The sequence below is a fragment of the Mustelus asterias genome, chromosome 7 (assembly GCF_964213995.1).
Source record: "Mustelus asterias chromosome 7, sMusAst1.hap1.1, whole genome shotgun sequence".
Taxonomy (NCBI): domain Eukaryota; kingdom Metazoa; phylum Chordata; class Chondrichthyes; order Carcharhiniformes; family Triakidae; genus Mustelus; species Mustelus asterias.
In genome coordinates, this window is record NC_135807.1 from 114,153,037 (window position 1) to 114,175,721 (window position 22,685).

General features: G+C 43.7%; 1 protein-coding gene across 3 annotated transcripts in view; it reads left to right on the forward strand.

Annotated features, from left to right (window-relative positions):
• Nucleotides 1–22,685, forward strand: part of fbxo15 (F-box protein 15) — a 50,720-nt gene that overhangs the window by 5,396 nt on the left and 22,639 nt on the right. For all 3 annotated transcript variants that reach the window (XM_078217142.1, XM_078217143.1, XM_078217141.1), the window contains exons 2-4: nucleotides 11,686–11,790; nucleotides 15,255–15,497; nucleotides 18,397–18,603. In XM_078217142.1, the coding sequence (XP_078073268.1) occupies nucleotides 11,686–11,790; nucleotides 15,255–15,497; nucleotides 18,397–18,603 (555 nt within the window). The remainder of the gene's footprint in view (nucleotides 1–11,685; nucleotides 11,791–15,254; nucleotides 15,498–18,396; nucleotides 18,604–22,685) is intronic.

A 22,685-nucleotide genomic window follows, 5' to 3' on the forward strand; every position in this document is an offset into this window, starting at 1 on the left:
ATACTAAGGCAAGTATAAGGCACTTGGAATGCTTTCCTTCATTGGCAGAGGTGCAGAATACAAAAGTAAGGGATATAATAATGGAACTGTATGAGACACTAGTGAGGTCACAACTGGAGTACAAAGAACAATACAGCACAGGAACAGGCCCTTCGGCCCTCCAAGCCCGCGCCGCTCCCTGGTCCAAACTAGACCATTCTTTTGTATCCCTCCATTCCCACTCCGTTCATATGGCTGTCTAGATAAGTCTTAAATGTTCCCAGTGTGTCCGCCTCCACCACCTTGCCTGGCAGCGCATTCCAGGCCCCCACCACCCTCTGTGTAAAATATGTCCGTCTGATATCTGTGTTAAACCTCCCCCCCCCCCCCCCCCCCCCTTCACCTTGAACCTATGACCCCTCGTGAACGTCACCACCGACCTGGGGAAAAGCTTCCCACCGTTCACCCTATCTATGCCTTTCATAATTTTATACACCTCTATTAAGTCTCCCCTCATCCTCTGTCTTTCCAGGGAGAACAACCCCAGTTTACCCAATCTCTCCTCATAACTAAGCCCCTCCATACCAGGCAACATCCTGGTAAACCTCCTCTGTACTCTCTCCAAAGCCTCCACGTCCTTCTGGTAGTGTGGCGACCAGAACTGGACGCAGTATTCCAGATGCGGCCGAACCAACGTTCTATACATCTGCAACATCAGACCCCAACTTTTATACTCTATGCCCCGTCCTATAAAGGCAAGCATGCCATATGCCTTTTTCACCACCTTCTCCACCTGTGACGTCACTTTCAAGGATCTGTGGACTTGCACACCCAGGTCCCTCTGCGTATCTACACCCTTTATGGTTCTGCCATTTATCATATAGCTCCTCCCTACATTATTTCTACCAAAATGCATCACTTCGCATTTATCAGGATTGAACTCCATCTGCCATTTCTTTGCCCAAATTTCCAGCCTATCTATATCCTTCTGTAGCTTCTGACAATGCTCCTCACTATCTGCAAGTCCTGCCAATTTTGTGTCGTCCGCAAACTTACTGATCACCCCAGTTACACCTTCTTCCAGATCATTTATATAAATCACAAACAGCAGAGGTCCCAATACAGAGCCCTGCGGAACACCACTAGTCACAGGCCTCCAGCCGGAAAAAGACCCTTCCACTACCACCCTCTGTCTTCTGTGACCAAGCCAGTTCTCCACCCATCTAGCCACCTCCCCCTTTATCCCATGAGATCCAACCTTTTTCACCAGCCTACCATGAGGGACTTTGTCAAACGCTTTACTAAAGTCCATATAGACGACATCCACGGCCCTTCCCTCGTCAACCATTTTGGTCACTTCTTCAAAAAAACTCCACCAGGTTAGTGAGGCATGACCTCCCTCTCACAAAACCATGCTGACTATCGTTAATGAGTTTATTCCTTTCTAAATGCGCATACATCCTATCTCTAAGAATCTTCTCCAACAACTTCCCCACCACGGACGTCAAGCTCACCAGCCTATAATTACCCGGGTTATCCTTCCTACCCTTCTTAAATGACGGGACCACATTAGCTATCCTCCAATCCTCTGGGACCTCACCTGCGTCCAGTGACGAGACAAAGATTTGCGTCAGGGGCCCAGCGATTTCATCTCTCGTCTCCCTGAGCAGCCTTGGATCGATTCCATCAGGCCCTGGGGATTTGTCAGTCTTTATGTTCTCTAACAAACCTAACACTTCCTCCTTTGTAATGGAGATTTTCTCCAACGGTTCAACACTCTCCTCCGAGACACTCCCAGTCAACACATCCCTCTCCTTTGTGAATACCGACGCAAAGTATTCATTTAGGATCTCCCCTACTTCTTTGGGCTCCAAGCATAATTCCCCACTTTTGTCCCTGAGAGGTCCGATTTTTTCCCCTGACAACCCTTTTGTTCCTAACGTATGAATAAAATGCCTTGGGATTCTCCTTAATCTTGTCTGCCAAGAACATTTCGTGACCCCTTTTTGCTCTTCTAATTCCCCGTTTGAGTTCTTTCCTACTTTCTTTGTACTCCTCCAGAGCTCCCTCCCTGGACCTACCATACGCCTCTCTTTTCTTTTTGACCAGTCCCTCAATTTCCCTGGTTATCCACGGTTCTCGAATCCTATCCTTTTTAACAGGCACATGCCTGTCCTGTAGCCCTAACAACTGTTCCTTAAAAGACTCCCACATGCCAGATGTGGATTTACCCTCAAACAGCCTCTCCCAATCAAGAGCTGCCAATTTCTGCCTAATCCCACTAAGGTTAGCCTCCCCCCAATCCAACACCTTACCCTTGGGACACCACTCATCCTTTTCCATCACTATCCTAAAGCTAACAGAATTGTGGTCACTATTTGCCACATGTTCCCCTACCGAAACCTTGAAGACCTGACCGGGCTCATTCCCCAGTACGAGGTCCAGTATAGCCCCCTCTCTAGTCGGGCTATCTACATATTGTTCCAAAGAACCCTCCTGTACGCATTTTACAAATTCCTCCCCATTCAGAGTCCCTGCTCTCAGCGATTTCCAGTCTATACCAGGGAAATTGAAGTCTCCCACTACAACAACCCTATTTTTCCTGCACCTATCCAGTATCTCCTGACATATCCGTTCTTCCACTTCCCTCGGGCTGTTGGGGGGCCTGTAGTACACCCCCAACATAGTGACTGCGCCCTTCCTGTTTCTAAGCTCCACCCAGAGTGACTCGTTACACGACCCCTCTGAATTGTCCTCCCTCTGCACCGTATTGTGTGCAGTTCTGGTCACCACATTACAGGAAGGATGTAATTGCTGTGGACAGAATGCAGAGAAGATTTAGTAAAACGTTGCCAGGGCTGGAGATTTGTAGCTCCGAGGAGAGATTGGAGAGGTTGGGGTTGTTTTCCTTGGAATAGAGAAGGTTGAGAGGGTGACGTGATTTAAGATATACAAAATTGTAATGGGTAGAGATAGAGTAAGAAGTTTAACAACACCAGGTTAAAGTCCAACAGGTTTATTTGGTAGCAAAAGCCACACAAGCTTTCGAAGCTCTAAGCCCCTTCTTCAGGTGAGTGGGAATTCTGTCCCACTTACCCCAGTCCAACGCCGGCATCTCCACATCATGACTACCTAGAGATAGAGTAGACAGGAGAAACTTGTTTCCCTTGGCAGAGAGCTCAAAAACGAGGGATCATAGATTCAAGCTAAGTGGCAGAAGGATTAGAGAGGACATGAGGAAAACCTTTTTACACAGAGGGTGGTGGGTGTCTGGAATTCACTGCCTGAATTGGTGGTGGAGTCAGAGACCCTAAACATGTTTAGAAAGTACCTGGATCTGCACTTTAAATGCTGTAAATTGCAGGGTTATTGGCCGTGCGTCCGAAGATGGGATTAGAAACGCCACCTTGGTGTCTTTGGGTCTGCATGCACAAGATGGGTCAAATGGCCCCTTCTGTGCTGCATCCTTTCTTTGGTTCTCTGGTTCTATATCCTCCCTTCGGTAAGGAGACCAAACTGTAAACAGTACTCCAGGTGTGAACTCCTCAAGGCCCTATGTGATTAAAATAAGACTACTTAACTCTTACCCTTTGGAGTGTAACATATCATTTGCTTTCCTAATTGCTTATTGTTGTTTCAGTGATTTGAGTATGAGGACACCCAGATCTCCTTGAATACCAACATTTCCCAGTGTTTCATTATTTAAAAAAACAATTTCCTACTTTTCTTACCAGAAAACGTCATACTACTTCACAATATATATATATTCCATCCACCACGTTCTTCGCCATTGTTTTAACTGCTTTTCTTCTATAAGTATATAAATAGTAAAAGGGTAATAAGAGGAGAGGATGGGGCCAAAATGGAGACCTACACGGTGAAGCAATAGGCTTGGCTGAGTTACTAAATGAGCACTGTCAGTGATTTTTACCTCTTCAGTTCAGAGACTGAGGAGTACCATTGACATGATTTCACACTAAATCCATCATTGAAAATCTTAAACAAAATAATTTCAATTAAATCATTAGTTATCCCTCGGGTGGTCAATCTTGAGATGACTTGGGAGTAACCTTTGACTAAGATATTCCTGCTTGCTTTGCCAGGACTCTTTCTGTCAATGGTGAAAGAGGAGTTAGTTGAGATAATAGATGGGTTTAAAAAGCAGAAATACCAGAAAATCTGACTGTACTTAAAAGTTGATAAATAACCAGAACTAAATGGGATGCATATGTAGAAGCTGAGGGACATCAAGATGGACACTGCAAAGGTACAATTTTCCATTCCTCGTTGGATATGGGGCTGGTGGACTGGACAATTGAATATAATGTTACATTATTTGTTCAGAAAAGGGTGTAAAAGATAAACCTAGCAGCTACAGGTCCCACATGAAAGCTTCTAGAGATAATAATTGGAGAGAAAATTAAGTCACTTGGACAAGTGTGGATCAATTGATTTGATTTATTATTGTCACATGTATTAACATACAGTGAAAAGTATTGTTTCTTGCGCGCTACACAGACAAAACATTCCGTTAATAGAGAAGGAAACGAGAGTGCAGAATGTAGTGTTACAGTCATAGCTAGGGTGTAGAGAAAGATCAACTTAATGCAAGGTAAGTCCATTCAAAAGTCTGACAGCAGCAGGGAAGAAGCTGTTCTTGAGTCGGTTGGTACGTGACTTCAGACTTTTGTAACTTTTTCCTGAAGGAAGAAGGTGGAAGAGAGAATGTCCGGGGATGTGCATGGGGTCCTTAATTATGCTGGCTGCTTTGCCGAGGCAGCAGGAAGTGTAGACGGAGTCAATGGATGGGAGGCTGGTTTGCATGATGGATTGGGCTACATTCATAACCTTTTGTAGTTTCTTGTGGTCTTGGGCAGAGCAGGAGCCATACCAAGCTGTGATACAACCAGAAAGAATGTTCTCTGTGGTGCATTTGTAAAAGTTGGTGAGAGTCGTAGCTGACGTGCTAAATTTCCTTAGGCTTCTGAGAAAGTAGAGGTGTTGATGGGCTTTCTTAACTATAGTGTTGGCATGGGGAGACGAGGACAGGTTGTTGGTGATCTGGACACCTAAAAACTTGAAGCTCTTGACCCTTTCTACTTCGTCCCCGTTGAGGTAGACAGGAGCATGTTCTCCTTTATGCTTCCTGAAGTCGATGACAATCTCCTTTTATTTTGTAAACATTGAGGGAGAGATTATTGTTGCCGCACCAGTTCACCAGATTCTCTATCTCATTCCTGTACTTTAAAGAACTCTGAGGAAAGCCAGCACAGATTTTTTTTTTAAAAACAAATTATGTTTCAATTAATTTTATTGAAATTTTTGATGAGACAACAGAGTTGATGAGGGTAATGTGGTTGATTTGGTCTATATAGGCTTCCAAAAGATGTTCAATAAACTTCATATAATGGGTTTGTCAGGAAAGTCGAAGCCTATGGATTAAAAGGCACATTAAAGTTTAAATACGAAGTTTGCTGAGTAACAGGATACGGAGAATCTCAGAATCCCTACAGTGCAGAAAGAGGCCATTTGGCGCATTGCACCAACAACAATCCCACCCAGGCCCTATCCCTGTAACCCCACGTATTTACCCTGCTAGTCCCGTTGACGCTAAGGGAAAATTTAGCATGGCCAATCAACCTAATCTGCACATCTTTGGACTGTGGGAGGATACTGGAGCTCCCGGAGGAAACCCATGCAGACATGGGGAGAAGGATGCTGGAGGAAGATTCAAAATTGTGGTTTTCATGGGGGAAGTTGGATAACCACCTGAAGAAGGAAAAAATTGCATGGCAACAGGGAAGTAACCAGCTAATGGGACTAGCTAGATTGCTCTTTCTAAATTGCATGGAAGGAGTGGGCTGAATAGTCTCCTGTGATGAAACCATTTTGTGATTTTGTAGTGTCTTTGCTTTCTTACCATACCCAATTTCCCTCGCCACACTACCAGAAGAATGTGGAGGCTTTGGAGAGGGTACAGAAAAGATTTACCAGGATGTTGCCTGGATGGAGGGCATTAGCTATGAGGAGAGGTTGGAGAAACTTGGTTTGTTCTCACTGGAACAATGGAGGTTGAGGGACGACCTGATAGAAGTCTACAAGATTATGAGAGGCATGGACAGAGTGGATAATCAGAAGCTTTTTCCTAGGGCGGAAGAGTCAATTACTAGGGGGCACAGGTTTAAGGTGTGAGGGGCAAGGTTTAAAGGAGATTTTTTACAGAGGGTGGTGGTTGCCTGGAACTCGTTGTTGGGGGAGGTAGTGGAAGCGGATATGGTAGTGACTTTTAAGGGGCATTTTGACAAATACATGAATAGGATGGGAATAGAGGGATATGGTCCCCGGAAGGGTAGGGGGTTTTAGTTAAGTCAGGCAGCATGGTCGGTGCAGGCTTGGAGGGCCAAAGGGCCTGTTCCTGTTCTCTGTCCCCCTCTGTCCTATTAGTAAACTATGGATATACATTCTGCATCCCCTCATGTAAATTCGTTGATTATAAATGGCTCAGGTCCAAGCACTAACCCACTAATTACAGCCTGCCAACCTGAAAATATCTATCCCTGTTCTGTTTTCTGTGCGTTATCCAAACCTAATCTGCACATGCTAAAAATACCTCCATACCCCAAGCCCTAATTTTGTGCAGTAACCTCTTGTGGCATCTTACTGAATGGTTTTTGAAAATTCAGGTGTGGCATCTATTCTTTTTCACTTTATCCACTTGCTTGTTACACCCTCTAAATAAAACTAACAGATTTGTTGAACATGACTTCCCTTTTGTAAATCTGTGTTTACTATGTTGCACCCTCTAAATAAAACTAATAAATTTGTTGAACATGACTTCCCATTTGTAAATCTGTATTGACGCTGTCCATTAAGTTATCATTTTCTAAGTGCCGTGTTATCACTTTTCTAATAATACATTTTAGCATTTTCCTTATGAATTTCAGATTAATCAGCCTGAAGTTCCTGGTGTTCCTCTCCAACCTTTCTTGAATAATAGGATTACCTTTATTAGACATAGATAGGGTGCAAAGCTGGGCTGAAAAATGGCAAATGGAGTTTAACCCTGATAAATGTGAGGTGATTCATTTTGGTAGGACTAATTTAAATGTGGATTACAGGGTCAAAGGTAGGGTTCTGAAGACTGTGGAGGAACAGAGAGATCTTGGGGTCCATATCCACAGATCTCTAAAGGTTGCCACTCAAGTGGATAGAGCTGTGAAGAAGGCCTATAGTGTGTTAGCTTTTATTAACAGGGGGTTGGAGTTTAAGAGCTGTGGGGTTATGCTGCAACTGTACAGGACCTTGGTGAGACCACATTTGGAATATTGTGTGCAGTTCTGGTCACCCCACTATAAGAAGGATGTGAAAGCGCTGGAAAGAGTGCAGAGGAGATTTACCAGGATGCTGCCTGGTTTGGAGGGTAGATCTTATGAGGAAAGGTTGAGGGAGCTAGGGCTGTTCTCTCTGGAGCGGAGGAGGCTGAGGGGGGACTTAATAGAGGTTTATAAAATGATGAAGGGGAAATCATAGAAATCATAGAAATCCTACAGTGCAGAAGGAGGCCATTCGGCCCATTGAGTCTGCACCGACCACAATCCCACCCAGGCCCTACCCGCTAATCCCTTTTTTTTTTTACCCGCTAATTTACCCACTAATCCCTCTAACCTACGCATCCCAGGACTCTAAGGGGCAATTTTTAACCTGGCCAATCAACCTAACCCGCACATCTTTGGACTGTGGGAGGAAACCGGAGCACCCGGAGGAAACCCACGCAGACACGAGGAGAATGTGCAAACTCCACACAGACAGTGACCTGAGCCGGGAATCGAACCCGGGACAGCAGAGGTCCCAATACAGAGCCCTGCGGAACACCACTAGTCACAGGCTTCCAGCCGGAAAAAGACCCTTCCACTACCACCCTCTGTCTTCTGTGACCAAGCCAGTTCTCCACCCATCTAGCCACCTCCCCCTTTATCCCATGAGATCCAACCTTTTTCACCAGCCTACCATGAGGGACTTTGTCAAATGCTTTACTAAAGTCCATATAGACGACATCCACGGCCCTTCCCTCGTCAACCATTTTGGTCACTTCTTCAAAAAACTCCACCAGGCCCGTGACCACACCTGGAATGTGCAGCAATTTCATCTCCTTAACTAAGGAAGAATATACTTGCCTTTATAGGGGCTGCAAAAATTATGATGGATTCTTGAATTGAAATGGCTATACTTTAAGGACTGTTGAGTAGGCTGGGCTGTTATTCTCTGCAGTTTACAAGAATGAGTGGTGATCTCATTGAAATGTATAAAGGTCTTGGGTTGTTTCATAAGATAGATGCTGAGAGGTTTTTTTTCCCTGGCTGAAGAGTCTTAACAGTAAGAAGTTTAACAACACCAGGTTAAAGTCCAACAGGTTTATTTGGTAGCAAAAGCCACAAGCTTTCGGAGCCTTAAGCTCCTTCTTCAGGTGAGTGTGAATTCTGTTCACAAACAGGGCATATAAAGACACAAACTCAATTTACAGAATAATGGTTGGAATGTGAATACTTGCAGCTAATCAAGTCTTAAAGGTACAAACAATGTGAGTGGAGAGAGCATTAAGCACAGGTTAAAGAGATGGGTATTGTCTCCAGACAGGACAGCCAGTGAGACTCTGCAAGTCCAGGCAAGCTGTGGGGATTACAGATAGTGTGACATGAACCCAATATCCCGGTTGAGGCTGTCCTCATGTGCGCGGAACTTGGCTATCAGTTTATGCTCAGTGATTCTGCGCCGTCGTGTGTCGTGAAGGCCGCCTTGGAGAACGCTTACCCGAATATCAGAGGCCGAATGCCCGTGACCGCTGAAGTGCTCCCCAACAGGAAGAGAACAGTCTTGCCTGGTGATTGTCGAGCGGTGTTCACTCATCCATTGTCGCAGCGTCTGCATGGTTTCCTCAATGTACCATGCCTCCGGACATCCTTTCCTGCAGCATATCACGTAGACACCGTTGGCCGAGTTGCAAGAGTATGTACCATGTACCTGGTAGATGGTGTTCTCATGTGAGATGATGGCATCTGTGTCGATGAACCAGCACGTCATGCAGAAGTTGCTGTGGCAGGGTTGTGTGGTGTCGTGGTCACTGTTCTCCTGAAGGCTGGGTAGTTTTCTGCGGACAATGGTCTGTTTGAGGTTGTGCGGTTGTTTGAAGACAAGAAGTTGGGGTGTGGGGATGGCCTTGGCGAGATGTTAGTCTTCATCAATGACATGTTGAAGGCTCCGGAGGAGATGCCGTAGCTTCTCTGCTCCGGGGAAGTACTGGACGACGAAGGGTACTCTGTCCACCGTGTCCCGTGTTTGTCTTCTGAGGAGGTCGGTGCGGTTTTTCACTGTGGCGCGTCGGAACTTTCGATCGATGAGTCAAGTGCCCTGTCAACTCAACACTCTGATCAAGACTTTTGAGCCGGACCTTCAGAGCACCCTCCGTGCTCTCATCCCACGTACTCCCCGTGTTGGAGATCTCTACTGCCTCCCGAAGATACACAAGGCAAACACACCCGGCCGTCCCATCGTATCAGGCAATGGGACCCTGTGCGGGAACCTCTCCAGCTATGTCGAGGGCATCCTGAAACCCATTGTACAAAGAACCCCCAGCTTTTGTCGCGACACTACGGACTTCCTACAGAAACTCAGCACACATGGAGCAGTTGAACCAGGAGCACTCCTTGTCACAATGGATGTCTCGGCACTCTACGCCAGCATCCCCCACGATGATGGCATTGCTGCAACGGCCTCAGTACTCAGCGCCAACAACTGCCAGTTTCCAGATGCAATTCTACAACTCATCCGCTTCATCCTGGACCACAATGTTTTCACCTTCAACAACTAGTTCTCCATCCAGACACACGGAACAGCCATGGGGACCAACTTTGCACCTCAATATGCCAACATCTTCATGCACAGGTTCGAACAAGACTTCTTCACCGCACAGGACCTTCAACCGATGCCATACACTAGATACATCGATGACATTTTCTTCCTTTGGACTCATGGTGAACAATCACTCAAACAACTATATGATGACATCAATAAATTCCATCCCACCATCAGACTCGCCATGGACTACTCTCCAGAATCGGTTGCATTCTTGGACACGCGCATCTCCATTAAGGACGGTCACCTCACTATACCGCAAGCCCACAGATAACCTCACGATGCTCCACTTCTCCAGCTTCCACCCTAAACATGTTAAAGAAGCCATCCCCTACGGACAAGCCCTCCGTATACACAGGATCTGCTCGGATGAGGAGGATTGCAATAGACACCTCCAGACGCTGAATGATGCCTTCATAAGAAAAGGATATGGCACTTGACTCATCGATCGACAGTTCAGACGCGCCACAGCTGACATGGGTTCATGTCACACTATCTGTAATCCCCACAGCTTGCCTGGACTTGCAGAGTCTCACTGGCTGTCCTGTCTGGAGACAATACACATCTCTTTAACCTGTGCTTAATGCTCTCTCCACTCACATTGTTTGTACCTTTAAGACTTGATTAGCTGTAAGTATTCACATTCCAACCATTATTCTGTAAATTGAGTTTGGGTCTTTATATGCTCCTGTTTGTGAACAGAATTCCCACTCACCTGAAGAAGGAGCTTAAGGCTCCGAAAGCTTGTGGCGTTTGCGACCAAATAAACCTGTTGGACTTTAACCTGGTGTTGTTAAACTTCTTACTCTGTTTACCCCAGTCCAATGCCGGCACCTCCACATCATGAAGAGTCTTAAACCAAGGATATGGGGTCAGACATTTAAGAACATAGGAAATAGGAGCAGAAGTAAGCCATGTGGTCCTTCATGCCTGCTCTTGTTATTTAGTCAGATCATTCTGATTTTTTTTTTGTTAACCTCAACTCCATTTTTCTGCCTGATCCCTTTTTAGGGATGAGGAGAAATGTTGTCATTTGAGAGGGTTGTGAACCTTCAGATACATTCATGACTGCGATAGATTTGGGCAATAAAGTTATCATGAAATATCTGAGTTAAATCAGAAAGTGGGAGTTGATGCAAAATTTTAGCCAGTATCTTATGAATGTCAGAGCCCGTGTTGCCAGAACCTTGCCAAATGGAGCGTCTTACAGATGTGAATTACATTGAATATCTTTTGTTTAAAGAAAACCATAAAATGCTTTAAAGGCTGTCTCCAATTTGCTAAGTAATTAATTCATAGAATCATCATAGAAACCCTACAGTACAGAAAGAGGCCATTTGGCCCATCGAGTCTGCACCGACCACAATCCCACCCAGGCCCTACCCCCCTATCCCTACAGATTTACCCACGAATCCCTCTAACCTACGCATCTCAGGACACTAAGGGCATTTTTTTTTTAGCATGGCCAATTAACCTAACCCGCACATCTTTGGACTGTGGGAGGAAACCCACACAGACACGAGGAGAATGTGCAAACTCCACACAGTGACCCAAGCCGGGAATCGAACCTGGTTCCTGGAGCTGTGAAACAGCAGTGCTAACCACCATGCTACTGTGCCGCATCTGTCATTTTTGTCCATTTCCTAAATCTCTCTTAATGATGTGTAACTCTTTACTATTAAAGTAATTGAGTAAAATGATCGAATATATTTTCAAGTCACCAAAATGAGAATGTGTTGGATGCTGATGAATCTTATATTTCATACTACAACATAACCATCTGAAAATTATTTCTAGCTTACCATGGGAGGTTCTACATCAAATCTTTTCCTATTTAGACATACCATCCTTGTTGTGTGCCGGCTGTGTCAGCAAGTCCTTCTACCAGGTGTCTAATGACAAGTAAGTGAACACATTTGCTGCCGTGATACTGTTTAAACTCATTAAAGCAATCTTTGCATGCGAGGCAATCATCCTGTAACTTAAATCCCAAATCACACATGGCACATTTTAACCAGGCTGTGAAGTACTGAAGTTCTGGAATTTGCTTCAAGTAACCATTTATTTTGATTAGCAGAGTTATCATTGTTAAGTTGCTCAAGGAGAAATCAAGAGCCATGCTTGCATATTGATCACTTCTGATATTGTAAATTGGTAGTCAAGATCAAGTGTACTGTCTTCATATCACGCAAGGTTAGCGGGTGGAGGAACAACTGGATACAGGGGCAGAGAATGTGGTGTATTTTTTTAAAAAGAAGGTATTTATTGGAAGTTTTGCATTTGCCACAAAATGCAACAAATCCCCAAAAACTAGTTGAGTACAGAGTAACCATTATTCTACGTAAACGGAGAAAAGCCCAGCGAATACTCATACAAATGATTCCAATAATCAATCATTGCAATTGTTGTAGTCATTGTCTCCTCTCGTATGCATAAAGAAAGCATACAAAGAAGAGTGGGGGATTTCAGGATGACAAGATACAATCAAGAGCACGTGGGCCCATGATGCACATCCTCCTCCACAGGATAATAAAGATAGGACTACCCAATATACAAGATCCCTTGTGGGGTAATATACAATCAACTGGGGCCTAAATCAGGATCCCAGGACATTCAAGCAATGAAAGGATAACCCAGAAAAAATGGAACGTCAGGATACCACCATTGGGACAGGATGTGGTGTGGCAACATATGTTCTCATGTACAGGAACCAGTGAGCCAATGATTTGTAAACCTCGTCTAGGCTTGCAAAATTACAAACCTCCCTCCTCTCCAGTCATATCAAAAGCACTAATCAGGCTCCCCAACTCTGGAAAATTTAAATCATTTTCCACCAAGGAAATCTACTAACAAGGAGAAGAAGAATTGTCAAGACACGCATCAACAGGTTATCTTGGGGAGAGATACGACCATCCTCCTGACAAGAAAAAGGAAACCCTCTCGGGTTAACTATAACAAATTAGAGCCTATATCAACACCTCACCTACCCGGATAAAGAAAGGAAACCCCAGAGAGAGAGGAATGTGAGGATCATCCAATAGACGTCAGATGTAGTTTCTCCGTATACACCTTTTCAGGAAGGATGCCAGGAACAAAACAGCATAACCTCACAAAGAACAGGCAACTGCTGTCAGGAGAGCCCAAACCTCGAACATGTACAGACTGGAAGTCTCCATATAAAACCACATGAAGGAGGTAACCTACTACACCAACCAGCCTAATTTCCTACCGAAGAAAGACTCCAACAATGCTGAACCTAAACCCCAGATTTGCCCCTCAACCAACAGTACACTACATCCCCAGAGGAACCAAGTATCGGGAAGGGGAGCAGTCCAAAAGAGAACATCTTTGGAGGAGGGCAACCTACATTCCTGTCCAACATACCCTCCACCTGACCTGGATAAACACAGCCACGACTGCCCTAACCTGCTCAACGACACCTTAAAATAAGGGCCAACAAGCCAAGAATACTCATCACTCCTATATATCGAAAAGCAAATTACTAATTTCTCTCGGTACCCCAAAAGCACCATTTTAGGCCCTTCTATCAATGGGATTCAAGCCATTTCCCCTCATCAGCAAAACCCTAACAACCAGATATGTCCACCATCCATTTAATGAGCCAAGCAATCAAACAACCATTGCCACTATCTGTGCAGCTAAATCAAAACAGAAGATCAAACTAACAAGGCTGGATACCCGAGGAATTGTCAGCTATGCCAAACATGTACCAGAACGTAATTCCCCCACCCAAACAATGCCAGAGACACCAACAACAAAAAAAAGGCTCAATCTTTTCCAGGATACGTGATGTGTCTGTACTTTCTCAGGAAACAAGCAAGGATTCCTTAATCCCCCAAAAAAGAAAAACATGACCCCAATAGTTCTAACGGAGGATTATTCTCACCCACAACAAGAACTTGTAAGACCGTACCAACTATCTCTGCACCAAACCACCTACCTGCCACCCTACTGTGGCACTATCCATCTAAAAAATAAAGCGAAGGATACTAAAAGTTGTACACTCAAGTAAATGCAAGGATTGCAGCACATAAAAGAAAAACAAACCAGTTAAATATTGCACAGCCTTCATGTCATACAACTAACTCTGTACACTTCCCCCATGGAAAGGAGACCCACAAACAATTAAACTATGTCCTCCCTCATTCCACCGTCAGAGCATGCCGGTGGGTAAATACCATTAAAAAGACACAATCCTGATTTTCACAGGATTACAGGTGACAACGCCTCTGTGATCATATGTCATACACCCTTGTCAGGATAAAAGACACACCTGATGAAGGAGCAGCACTCCGAAAGCTCGTGATTCCAAATGAACCTGTTGGACTTTTAACCTGGCGTTGTGAGACTTCTTATTGTGCCCACCCCAGTCCAACACCGGCATTTCCACATCAAGGATAAAAGACAGAATCACAAAATCAGTATTATAATTTCAAGGAACAAAGTTCAGGATAATGTAACCATCCATGGTGCTTCAAAAGGCCAAAGCTATGACGGGATCATTAAGCAACATCCAGGATTCATCCAAGTTTCACCGAAGCCTCTGCACCTTCATGTCGTCATCCTGAGCGAAGAAAAGTCTAGGCCCAGCAGGTGGCAAGGGCCCAACACACCTAGCCACCTCCATCCCTTTTCAACGAGCACAGAGGACAAGACAACGTAAGACCAGTGGTCAGGGTTTTTAACCAACCCCAAGCCTCGAAGACTGGATATAATGTGCTTCATCGAACTCGAGACGTCTAGCCCCTCCAATTGAGATGGTGAAAGCATAGCAGCCAATTCTAAGATTCTGCTGGGAATTCATCCCCAACACCCCTCAGGAGACCGGGCATAGGGATACTCCTCTGGCCCCATTTCCCTGAGACTGTCATCCACACCTTCACTCATAGCCATAACCTCAACACCAACAGCATCACCATAGGCCTGATCCCCAGCGAAACTTCCACTCTGGAAGCTACTCTGGCTGTCTCTGATCGCCTTGATCTGACCAGGAGTTTCTTGATTTAACTCCGCTCCCATTTACCAAAATTTAGTCAGGATCTTCCAGGATCATAGCACAGATTAAACACATTGGGATCGGATAATTATGGGTTGTGCCTCAGGATAAAAAAAACTGATTAAAAGATGAGTAGCACCAGAGCTCATGAAATCGCAGCCGCTCCTGCGCTTACATCACCTGACTCCCCCAGTGTAATTCTGAGGCCATTACATTTTGCTTGCCATTGTTAGTTCCAAATAACAGCGTAATCAAATAAAAATTTATGATGTTGCCGTACAAAAATCTGCCTTTAAACTGTTATAATGCAATTTTAAAAATTATGTAACATTTTCTGTATTTTTCCTAGTTTAATTTGGCACCGGATCTACTGCAGGTATTTCTCATGTAAAAGGAAGGCCTGGAAGCCCAAGGCTGTAGACATAGCTACTGAGAAGCTGAGTAAAATTTCAATACAGGACAGCCCAGCAGGATTTTGGAAAAGAGAATACATCCACAAATGTGCAGGCCTGGGCACAAGAGGAATCGGACAGTTGTTGAAACCCATTAACCGTTACACAGGTTTGCCATCAAAACTCAAAGAAGCTGTGAAGTAAGAATGAACTTGCAGTACAATCTTGTATGAGGAGAATTAGCAGTAGATGCAATAGGGAGAATTGTAATAACAATTCAAAATTATTTGATGTTGAAAATGTGGAGATTTGCAGATTATTTTGAACATAAGGCTATTGTGGCACAAATGTGATGCAATTTGGCGCTATATTGATCTAAGTATCACAATCATTAAAGAAATATTTCCCAATACATGGGCCCCCAGACACGGTGTTGTTTGTCTGTATTTGGAATAGAATTTGAATTCACTAATGCCATCCTTACTGTAGAAACTCTCCAAACAAGAAACATGTTGTGATGTATTAGTTCACTCCATTTTCTGTTACCGGAATCCAGCTGGGGTTTGTTTCTGTTGTCGTGTAATTTTAGATGTGTTTTTTTTTTCTTTTCACCCTTTTTAGCCAATTCTCTCTGTCCTGTCCCCATGGCTAGCTGCATAATGTATACATAAATTGGAACTTGTATGAAGTTATTTGAATTTCACAAAGCAAAGTATCAGGAGTGTACTCTTGGTGTCCTGAGAAATATTTATCTTTCAGCTAGCATTACTAAAAAGAACAGCTGTTTGTGGCACCTTACTGTGCTCCAACCGACTGCTACTTTGCCTACATTACAAAAGTACTAAACGCAAATACAAGTAGTGTGTCCCAGCATGCTGCACAAGTGCTTGGTGACATTTTTACAGGAGACAATACTAGGGTTACCAAGGTTTTTTATTATTCACTCATGGGATGTGGGTGTTGCTGGTTATTGCCAATCACTAACTGCCCTTGAGATCAGGAATACTGTTCCCTCAACCCCAGTTACATCGTGGCCTTTCATCCTCCACATCACACATTCCTCCTTGCCTAGTTGCCAGAGACTGTCCTTAAATGATCCTCAATGTGATGAGCTGGCCAACTGCTTGGCAGAAAACAGAAGACAAAAATGATTTTGGTCCTGCTGTTAATTTCAAACATCTGCATCCGTGGTTTTCCCATGTTCTTCATCCATTTGTTTCTACCTCCCTTGTGTCCTCCTCACAAACTGTGGGCCAAAGAATTTGTATCAGCTTGCCAACGTTTTTATACTGCTTAATTTCACATTGGAGCTATCCTCACTTAAAAGATAACTGACTGCAGCATTTGAACTTTTGTATCTACTGGATAGTATGGATAGAATAACCAATATATAGAACTTGTTTGAAATTTGGACAGATCAAAAATGTTTGCTTGCAGATGCAAAATGGTATTGTTCCAGTTTTGGTTTGTAGACAATTAAGCAGCCTGACATTTATTTACTGTTGCCTTCAACACATTCTCATTCATGAGCCAACAGTAATGCATAGCACAGCCTTAATTCCAACTTTTTACTAAAGCATCTCGTTAGTTTTCTTACTCTGGGAGATCAGCTGCGATTATTGATCCAGTAATTAAACCTTTATAGCTGAGGACTTTGCTACTTTACAATCCCTCTTTCTGACTTGTTGATGGCCTTCACACACTGTGCATCTGGCCCAGCTAATCAAAAACCAACTTCTGTGTCCAGGCACCTATAACTTTCTGATAGCTCTAGAAGAATTGAGGGCTATGTCTTTACATTTGTAAATCTAAACAGAAAATTCTGGAAATACTCATGCCATAGATGCTGCCTAGCCTGCTGAATAATTCCAGCATTTTTGTTTGTATTTCAACATCTGCAATATTCCACCTTTTTGCTCTGCTTTCCTGGGTGTTGAGAAGATGGCTTTATTTCTGATCCACAAAATAGGGTTCATGAAGGCAGCCAATTTTCCTCTGGTGACAAATACGCAAACATTAATAACTGTGTTAATAATTAAAGCAGTTTCTTCTTGATCGAGCACTTATTCTCCATCCCTAATTTCCCTTGAAAAGCCTGTTTAAAGGGAATGAAGTTTTGTGGATGAACAGCATGGGTTGAAGAGGACAGTTGAAGTACAAATGTTATGTCATTCTCTCATCGGGGAGAATGTTCTGAGAATCACCATGCATCATCATCTCTTGGACCAAACGTAATCATGCCTGATCATTATTAGCTTATTACAACTCAGTGGGATGTAAAAATACCCCCTCCAACCCAGGCTTTGAACAGGTGCAATGCACTATGTTATTCTAATCTTAACTGAACACATCAGTGATTTGTTATTGCGATTTGCTGCTCTGTGTGGCCAGATTTTGCTGAGCTGGGACATTTAAACGTTAATACCAGATTCCAAACCAGCTGCTGTCTTTTCATTTCCACTTTTCTTTTCAAAATGTGATTTGGAGCTGGAGCAATGATTCTGGACTAAATGTACAGACTCTAAACCTCTTGCAGCACTTAGTCATTACATTACCAGTTTAGAAAGACGGTCTAACATCACTCTGTGGGACAGTGGTTAGCACTGCTGCCTCACAGTGCCAGGGACCCGGGTTCAATTCTCAGCCCAGATCACTGTCTGTGCAGGAGTCTGCACGTTCTCCCCGTATCTGCGTGGGTTTCCTCCAGGTGCTCCGGTTTCCTCCTACATTCCGAAAAACATGCTGGTTAGGTGGATTGGAGCAAGCAAGAAAACAGTTAGGGTAGTTAGGGTCAGCAATAAATGTTAGCATAGCCAGAAACGCTCATAAGTGAATAAAGAATGAATTAAAATTTATTTTCTGTGATCTGACCTAAAATAATCATAGGCTGTTGCAACCATTAGCCATAATTTAAAGGACAGATGATGAATTAGCGGTGCCAAAATATATAAGTTAATACATGCAGTATTCTGTAACAGTGCATTGAAGAAGATTGACCTTAAACTTAATCAAACTTTTCGGGTTTGTCTGATTCTAAGCATTGTAATTAAGTCAACCTCCATGATAAGTTACTTCCTTCAAAACATTTTATGTATACAGAGCTCTGGGAATTACTTGGATGGTTGTTCTTCAAGAAAGAAATGGGAAAGAACATGTTAAGGAACAGAGCAAAGCCTACTTCAGTGACACATCTGCCACTTTGTGTTGGAACAGTGCAGTTTGGCCACCTCTTTCTAGCCTGAAAGTACTTTGTGTATATGGAGTCACACCGTTGTTCCGCCCAAGTAAAACTCCTGCAACAAATGGGTGAGCTTACTAGAGAACATATGATAGAATGTAACCACGTTTACTGCTTGTGATGTTTACCTGTACTTGATTGTTAAATGAGTACAGATGATGAATCAGATGTAAGAGTGATTTACTTCTTTCCTGCACTCAAACAGTGAAACTTGAAACTATGAAACAGGAAAAATGGGGTTTTGATCCTGTTGCTCCCATTTTGATTCTAAGTAGCATTGTAATTGTTCCGTGACTTCTAGTGGGCACTGAAATAGATGCATCAAAGTAAATTTTGTGCAAGTAAATTTGTGATCTCTGCACTCCAATTTATTTTAAGTCTTGTGGCCCAGGGCAACAAGAACATTTAGAAATCCTCCATTGTGGGACAGCCAGCGTCATCCATTAATATGTATTAAAAAATGGAGAGATCTGTAGAATCTTTACACAAGACATTCATGATAAAGCTGACTGTGTCATACTATCATATATTTAAATGAAACTGATCCAGCTATCTATTCAGTTGTTCTACATTATGTTGAGTTTCAACCAGCCCTCCTATTTACTTGGACCTCCTGGGCACAGACCCCATGGAAACCTACTGTAAACTGTGCTTGTCTTGCATAGCACCAGGTGTAGTTGAGAGCAAACTGCTTCCAGAAGATAATGGTGCTACAGATCCATTCCTACTGTATTGTTGTTACCTATCCTGGGAGTTAGGTTGCTAAGGCTCCCAAAATAATCGTTGAGTAAGAAAAAGAAATTGCTGCTGCTTTTAACCTTGTTGCATCATGCTATTGTTGATGGTGGCAATGTTTGATACTGTGACCCCCAAATGTTCTCTGGCAACTGTGATATCATAGAAACCCTACAGTGCAGAAGGAGGCCATTTGGCCCATCGAGTCTGCACCGACCACAATCCCACCCAGGCCCTACCCCCACATATTCACCCGCTAATCCCTCTAACCTACGCATCTTAGGACTTTAAGGGGCAATTTTTTTTTTTTAACCTGGCCAATCAACCTAACCCACACATCTTTGGACTGTGGGAGGAAACCGGAGCACCCGGAGGAAACCCACGCAGACACGAGGAGAATGTGCAAACTCCACACAGACAGTGACCCGAGCCGGGAATCGAACCCGGGACCCTGGAGCTGTGAAGCAGCAGTGCTAACCACTGTGCTACCGTGCCGCCCTTTGGGCTAGACGGGGAGGAAACTACCACAAGCCCTGCTGAAATTGTTTACTTTGGTCTCTCGGTCACTAACAATGATTCATTACTACAGATTAGGAGTACCTTTCCCTCCTCCCCTCCCTGACCAGAAACCTGCTCCAAGTCACCTGCAATAAAGAGAAACAGCACAGTGCTTAATCCGACTGTGTATTGACTTAACACTTGAGACTAATTAAGAGTTTATGTTTTAATATTATAATTCTTCAGTTCCTAATTGAGCAGTCACTTGCTTATCTGTCAGTCTGGAAATTTGAAACTCAAGGTTATATAAGGTTTTTTCTTTGTAATATCCAGTCATTTTTAGATTTGGTAAGAACATAAAGTTAATGAGAGTGCATTACTCTGGTTCATACAACATTTAGAAATGATGTACTGTTTTCAGTACTGTAACTTTTTATTTTCTGCATTTTATCAAATTGAGGCTATCAGGCAGGAAATTGGAGGCTTAGTTTGGAAAGAGGTTTTCTCGGAAATGTACAGAAGAAATGTGGCAAATTTTCAGGGAATATTTGTCTGGAGTTCTGCATAGCAACGTTCCAATGAGACAGGGAAGTTATGGAAGGTCACAGGAACTGTGGTGTACAAAGGCTGTAATGAATCTAGTCAAGAAGAAAAGAAAAGCTTACAAAAGCTTCAGGGAGCTAGGTAATGTTAGAGATCTTGACGAGTATACGACTAATAGGAAGGATCTTGAGAAGGGACTTAGGAGAGCCAGAAGGGGTCATGAGAAGGCCTTAGCGGGCAGGATTAAGGAAAACCCCAAGGCATTCTACAAGTATGTGAAGAGCAAGTGGATAAGACGTGAAAGAATAGGACCTATCAAGTGTGACGGTGGGAAAGTTTGCATGGAACCGGAAGTAATAGCAGAGGTACTTAATGAATACTTTACTTCAGTATACACTATGGAAAAGGATCTTGGTGGTTGTAGTGCAGACTTGCAGTGGACTGAAAAGCTTGAACATGTAGATATTAAGGAAGAGGATGAGTTGGAGCTTTTGAAAAGCATCAACTTAGATAAGTCGCCGGGACCGGATGAGATGTACCCCAGGCTACTGTGGGAGGCAAGGGAGGAGATTGCTGAGCCTCTGGCGATGATCTTTGCATCATCAATGGAGACGGGAGAGGTTCCGGAGGATTGCGAATGTTGTTCCTTTATTCAAGAAAGGGAGTAGAGATAGCCCTGGAAATTATAGACCAGTGAGTCTAACCTCAGTGGTTGGTAAGTTGATGGAGAAGATCCTGAGAGGCAGGATTTATGAACATTTGGAGAGGTATAATATGATTAAGAATAGTCAGCATGGCTTTGTCAAAGGCAGATCATGCCTTACGAGCCTAATTGAATTTTTTGAGGATGTGACTAAACACAATGATGAAGGAAGAGCAGTAGATGTATATATGGACTTCAGCAAGGCATTTGATAAGGTGCCCCATGCAAGGCTTATTGAGAAAGTGAGGGGGCATGGGATCCAAGGGGACATTGCTTTGTGGATCCAGAACTGGCTTGCCCACAGAAGGCTATAGATTATAGATGGGTCATATTCTGCATGGAGGTCGGTCAGCAGTGGAGTGCCCCAGCGATCTATTCTGGGACCCTTACTCTTTGTGATTTTTATAAATGACCTGGATGAGGAAGTGGAGGGATGGGTTGGTAAGTTTGCTGATGACACAAAGGTTGGAGGTGTTGTGGATAGTGTGGAGGGATGTCAGAAGTTGCAGCGAGACATTGATAGGATGTAAGACTGGGCGGAGAAGTGGCAGATGGAGTTCAACCCAGATAAGTGTGAGGTGGTTCATTTTGGCAGGTCAAATAGGATGGCGGAATATAATAATGGTAGGACTCTTGGCAGAGTGGAAGATCAGAAGGATCTTGGGGTCCGAGTTCATAGGATGCTCAAAGCAGCTGTGCAGGTTGAGGCTGTGGTTAAGAAGGCGTATGGTGTACTGGCCATCATCAGTCGAGAAATTGAGTTTCGGAGTTGTGAGATAATGTTGCGGCTATATAAGACCCTGGTCAGACCCCGCTTGGAGTACTGTGCTCAGTTCTGGTCGCCTCATTACAGGAAGGATGTGGAAGCCATAGAAAGGGTGCAGAGGAGATTTTCAAGGATGTTGCCTAGGTTGGGGAGCATGCCTTATGAGGATAGGCTGAGTGTGCTCGGCCTTTTCTCCTTGGAGAGATGAGGGGTGACCTGATAGAGGTGTTTAAGATGTTGAGAGATATTGATCGAGTGGATAGTCAGAGGCTTTTTCCTAGGGCTGAAATGGTTGCCACAAGAGGACACCGGTTTAAGGTGCTGGGGAGTAGGTACAGAGGAGATGTCAGGGGTAAGTTTTTCACTGAGGGTGGTGGGTGCGTGGAATGGGTTGCCAGCAACGGTGGTGGAGGCGGATTCGATAGGGTCTGTTAAGAGACTTTTAGATAAGTACATGGAACTTGGTAAGATAGAGGGTTATAGGTAAGTCTAGTAATCGCTAAGGTAGGGACATGTTCGGCACAACTTTGTGGGCTGAATGGCCTGTATTGTGCTGTAGTTTTTCTATGTTTCTATATTTCTATGATTAGGTTGGGGGGAGAAAGTGGGGAGATGTTAACTCCAACGGTTTTGTCCCTTTGTAGGTACGTACATGCCATTCACTTTACTTAAACCAGCAGTGCCATATTCGACAGTTTTCAACTGAAAGGAAAATAAAATCATTTTAAATTTAATCCCTCCTTCATCCATCCCTATCTAACCATTAAATACGTACATATACTTATTTAGTGCCTGTTCATTTTTGCTTGCTTTTTGGATCTATTTTGTGTGAGGTTTATGCGATTAATTTTATATGATCAACTCTTGCCCCCTCCCAGAAGAATGTCATGGATATGAATCTGTCC